Below are 5,518 nucleotides of genomic sequence, written 5' to 3'. Positions count from 1 at the left end.
CTTTAGCATGTTGCGCCACAAATGTACTGACATATGCAGCTTTTCAATGAACGTCTTTACGGCCAACGCTTTCAGCAAGCTGCGCCATGAATGCTGCATGCTCTTACACGAACCTCTCGCCGACTTGGTTCACTAGCTGTGTATACGTACGTGCCGTAGGGTGTGCCTCAAGCGAGGGATCAATGCTCAGCGTTCGCATGCAACGGCGAGTCACGCTCCTCGTCTCTGAGGCCACGCGTGGACATTTCGGCGGCGGCACTAGATGGCGCAGCGTGTTTTATAAAGAAGCGCGCTACTTCAAAAAATACGGAAAAGATCCTTTTTGTTCCGAAGTGTAAACGATTGTAAAACGAACCGAAGTTTTACCAGAAGCTTTACTGGCTCGCGCAGTAAGAGCTGCTTTTGAAAGCAGGCATGCTATCTGACAACTTGCCCCTGTTTTTCTTAAACGTTCCCTCCGATGCCGAAGAGACGCTCCAAAGATGCGCTCGATGGCGCGCGCGGCGACGTTGTGTCGTAGAAATAGTTCTTGAATTGCAGGGTATTTTTGTACAGCAGTGGCATCCTTGGATTTAGCCTGTAAACGCTGACGGCATAAAGAATGCAGCGCCCGTTCATTCCTCTATGCAGGCTGAGACTCTTTGAAGGAGAAAAAGTCGCCGTGCTCAAATTTTGATCGCTGCTCTTTATGGAGCACAGGGAAGTGTGCGCTATTTTTGTTTGCCTTATGCATTGTTTCTTTTTTCAACCCTTTAGAAGTGGCGATTGTACAGCTGTGGCGATGGCAAAGTCGATGTTGCTTCCTTTTATAATTATGCCTGTTTCTTTCAATAAACTGGTAGTTGAGAGTAAGCGCTTGTGGAATCCTGTCAAATTCCTTATCCTCGTAATTTCGCGCTAGCTTCTTTTTATCATGATATTAAACTTTGCAATAAATAGCCAAACCCGTAGACCCTATATAGTAAGACTATACCAGCAAATGTGAAGTCGCACTATATATACAGTGCAATAGTGGTGCGAAAGAAGCGTGAGTGCATATACAGCATTCACGTATACGTATTCCTGAACAGTCATCCATGGAAGCACTTAATGAAATGCCGCCTTGTAACTTACCTTCATCTGCTTTGTCAGATTAGAATTGGACGTTCTTCATGTCGATAAGATCCTGGTCTTCGGTATATATACGGAGCTTGCATTGAGCTTGGACCCTCTGCTTAGTGATTTCCACTCATTGAAAGAAGTGCGTTCAATAAAGCCAGGGCCACACCAACGTTGTTTCATGGGCATTGGTGTCCATCGTTGGAGGTGACGACAGTTCAGTGTCGCCGTTGTATACAGACCGGACAACCTTTGCAACATATCCCCCATTCTTATTCTAAAGCGAGCCTGCTCAGTGGCTATGGTGTGGAGCTGCTGAGCACGAGATCATGGGATCGAATCCCGGCCACGGCGGCCGCATTTCGATGGGGGCGAAATGCGAAAACACCCGTGTACTTAGATTTAGGTGCCCGTTAAAGAACCCCAGGTGGTCGAAAGTTCCGGAGTCCTCCACTACGGCGTGCCTCATAATCAGAAAGTGGTTTGGCACGTAAAACCCCATAATTTAATTTAATTCTTATTCTAAAGCGAGCCACATATGCTGTAAGGCTGCTGCAAGAAATGCACGGTCGGTTTGTTTACTTTTGGCTTGTGAAGCTTGAGAGCCAGGCTTTCTTTACTTCTTATCTTCTTTTTGTTTATTTTGTACGCCTGTCGCCACCCCGGACGGTTGTCACAATGGCGAAATGGGCGGGACCGGCCGTCTCCAAACTTTAGGCAATCTGCGCACGGGCACGTCCGCCGTGACGAGCTCGTTGCGCACCTATGCCGCACCTGTCGGGGACGAATGGCGTTAAATACCGAGTGCAAGTTATTCGGAAAAGAAGTTAAGTTGCAGCAAAAATACCGAGCTGTCCAATTATTTAAAAGATACCACGCTATACTTTGGAAAGTATTTAAGATACAGGATCTTGAGTTGAATATTTAATTGTTACGTATTCAAGCCTGGTACTTAAATATCTGTCGTAGCTCTTTGTGTCCCAATACACCTCTCATAATCAACACTCTTCTGTCGATGAGCATCACACATCGCCATCGTCCTCACTCCACGCAGAGCTCACAGCGACGCATACGACGAGGCTGTGCTCGTTCTATATATATATATATATATATATATATATATATATATATATACGCGTGAACGCACACACACAAGTCAGCAGGCACGCTTCATTTGATTTAATATATACAGTGCAAAAGCTTCCCGCAGAAGAAAGAGCAGAATTACGAGATTGACAGCTGCGAGAGCGATTGTTCGGCTTTCAGTGTGTCTATGAAATAGAAATTTAGTTTCTTTTGAGCCTTATGATGGGCTATATAAAAGACGCCTGCGGTTTCTGTAATATGTTCTACAACATTCTCATACGATGCAACTAGATGATCGTCCTCTGAGTGAATAGTAGAAAATCGTCCCATCGATCATCGGTTCAGGCACATTTGTGCTTTCTGAGAACGTCTGGCTTGTGCGAGCGCCTTGGACACTCTGCACTTCTCTAAACCCCCTGTCTCTTCCCCTTCTCCCTTCCCCCAGCATATGGTAGCCAACCAGACTCTGCTTACTTTCTATATATATATATATATATATATATATAGAAAGTAAGCAAAGTTATCTTCTCAACCCTGAAGAGTAGGGCAAAAAAATACTCACAATAACAGTAATTATAATAAAAACGACATGTCGCGAGCAACGAAGGACACAGTTTGTGCCAACACTCCATCGATTAGCTGGATGGTTCAAACGCAAAAAGAAGTAAACGCCGAAACGAGGACCTTATCGTGCTTCTAGAGCCGTTTCAGCAGGCTTATTTCGTTGCCTGTCTCGTCGAATAAAAAATAATAATAAGAAAAAAAAAAACATGTTCGTTGCCCTCGGTTTCAAACGTCCTTTCGCCACTCCTTCAAAAACGTGTATTTTATAACAAAGCCGAAGCGCTATACAGACGGAGAGAGTCGCGTCTCGACGTCTTGAAGCACGTAGGCCTGATCCTTCCCACTGAAAGGAGGGGTTTCGAATTAAACACAGGATCAGCCGGCGGGATATAATCAAAAAACTGCACATTGCTTATTCATTACCGAAAAACTCGGGTGGCCGAGAGCAACCCATTCAAAGCGACCCCCTAAGCTCGCCTTTGTTGAACGCTCCCCTCCGTTAGCGAAGTGAATGCGAAAGTCGCCCTCCTCCTTCTCCGGCAGCGTCCCGCGCACGTCGGCCTCCCTCGCCTCATCAGCTCCCGAAGCGAACATAATGGGGGGGAAAGCAAAGTATGGTGACGGGAACCGGAGCGTCCGCGGGGCCCCGGGAGGGCGAACCCCAGCTGCGTGCGGGGCAGGGCGCCCTCCCATTGGCCGCTCGAGCCGGGACGGGCCGACCAACGGGAGTCTGCGCGCCGGCACCATCGATCGCCGAGAAGGCGTCGAGACCCCCCGGAACCAATCACGGCCTGTCATTCCGGTTTGGCTAAACGGGCAATCTTGGCGCGCGCGCCCGAAAATCGGACCGCCGCCAGGCCAAGAATAAGCGCGGCCGGTGAAGCTTACGCTCACGAAGCACGCGCGGCGCAGGACCCACAGACCGAACCATGTGCGCCAGTTCGGCCGACGCCTCCTCGTGCGCGCAGTTGACCGGCATGAGGGGACCAGCGGAGCCCGCTGCACCCGGCGGCGCGTTGCAAGTGTTCGGCTCGGCGGCCCATCCTCCACCCTCGTTCGTCGAGTACCAGCGCCTGCAGCTGTTCGACTACAGCCAAGCCAGCCGGCTACGCATCATGCAGCCCGGCCTCCTGGGGGCTTACGCCGGCGCCTTCGGTCCGTACGCGCCTCCTCCTGGAGCCGAGAGCCTCTTCGGCTTCCCGCCTTTCTTTCGGTTCGACCCAAGGTCGCGGTTCGTCCAAGAGGAGCCCAAACCTCAGCACAGTTACATCGGGCTCATAGCGATGGCCATCCTCAGCTCGGCGGAGAAGAAGATGGTGCTGAGCGACATTTACCAGTACATCCTGGACAACTACCCGTACTTCCGAAACCGGGGTCCCGGCTGGCGCAACTCGATCCGCCACAACCTGTCGCTCAACGACTGCTTCGTCAAGGCCGGCCGCAGCGCCAACGGCAAGGGCCACTACTGGGCCATCCACCCGGCCAACGTGGACGACTTCAAGAAGGGCGACTTCCGACGCCGCAAGGCTCAGCGCAAAGTGCGCAGGCACATGGGTCTCTCGGTGCCCGACGACGACGACAGCCCGACGCCAACGCCGCCCCCTCCTCAACCTCAGCCACCGCTAGAATCGCAGCATACGGCCGCCATCTGGGGCGAGGACGGCACCTCCGTGGGCTTGACGCACAAGCTGTCGGTGACCCTCAAGAGACGCCAGTTCGACGTCGAGAGTCTTCTGGCGCCGGACCCCTTGCCGTTAGAGCGACGCTCGCAGCAGCAGCAGCAGCCGTCGCCGAAGCCGGGCAGTCCATGGCCCTTGCCGCCCGCTGGCTGTCCCCTGGATTCCATGGGACTTCAGGGAACGTGGCCCGGCCAGCCACAGTCTTTGTTAGCCATTCACCAGGAGCGCCTGTCACTCTTCAGAGCGCAACACCAAGAACAAATGCTGCACCGCTGGTGTCCGCTTCAAGACCCACGCTCGTCGCCCTCCGTTTCGGACACCGAAGCGGACAAGCTGAGCGCTCCACCCTGATCGCCTCCCAGGTGACACGTCCGACTCAGAGTTGCTGCAAGCGAGCCTTGCCATGGAAGCGTGACCTCTGCTTCTCGAAGCCTGTAGTAGAGGTATGCATGTGAATGTAGTCCGAGAAATCGCTCCAATGTTCATCGCTCTCCTTTTTCTCGCATGTGCCATGGTGCGTTGATAGGGACACTGCTAGTCATCCGTCGAGAAAAGAGCTCCAGTGAGGAACATAAACACTGCGTCTGTCCTTGGCTTTGAGGGAGAAAACGTCTGCTCGGCACCGAGTTGAAGGTGGTTGCCCCGGAGTTGGCTTCACGTCGTATGTTACGAACACAAATGTGCTTTGAACTTGGAGACAATGTATAGAAACTCGAATGAAAAGCCGCTCCGCAAAATCAAGCAATATGTAAGTGACTGTTTCAATAAAACGTTTTTTGTTAATATTTGTTAATGTGCAGTTGGCAGTCTATGTAAGCCGAAAAGAGATTGTAATGATAAAGAGAAAACGTGCATGTCTAGTACTTTCGAACAAGCAGTACACAATTTCTTTGAGAATCTTGACAACAAATACAGAGCAAAGTAAGCAAGGTGATGAAAAATCGCTGTAGGCTTTTTCTTTCGTCATTTCTTGAGGCAGAGTTCATGTTATAACCTTTGACCAATCAACGTGTTGAGTGCAAAATACCAAAATCTCGTTATAGCCCCCAGTATACCCACAACACACACAAAAGTATGCACACCCTTCCTTT

General features: G+C 50.8%; 1 protein-coding gene across 1 annotated transcript; it reads left to right on the top strand.

Annotated features, from left to right (window-relative positions):
• The first annotated feature begins 3,580 nt into the window (after positions 1–3,580).
• On the top strand, positions 3,581–5,210 carry fd102C (forkhead domain 102C). The gene has a single exon (XM_050188982.3). The coding sequence runs from the start codon at positions 3,678–3,680 to the stop codon at positions 4,776–4,778; it is 1,101 nt and encodes a 366-aa protein (XP_050044939.1). The 5' UTR covers positions 3,581–3,677; the 3' UTR covers positions 4,779–5,210.
• Positions 5,211–5,518: the final 308 nt, after the last annotated feature.

Source organism: Dermacentor andersoni, chromosome 2 (assembly GCF_023375885.2).
Source record: "Dermacentor andersoni chromosome 2, qqDerAnde1_hic_scaffold, whole genome shotgun sequence".
Classification (NCBI taxonomy): Eukaryota; Metazoa; Arthropoda; class Arachnida; order Ixodida; family Ixodidae; genus Dermacentor; species Dermacentor andersoni.
The sequence above is the reverse complement of the archived record's forward strand: the minus strand, read 5'-3'. Positions and strand labels throughout refer to the sequence as shown.

Bases quoted from the DNA above. Each gene is read 5' to 3' on its own strand.
- fd102C (XM_050188982.3), top strand. From the start codon at position 3,678: ATGTGCGCCAGTTCGGCCGACGCCTCCTCGTGCGCGCAGTTGACCGGC.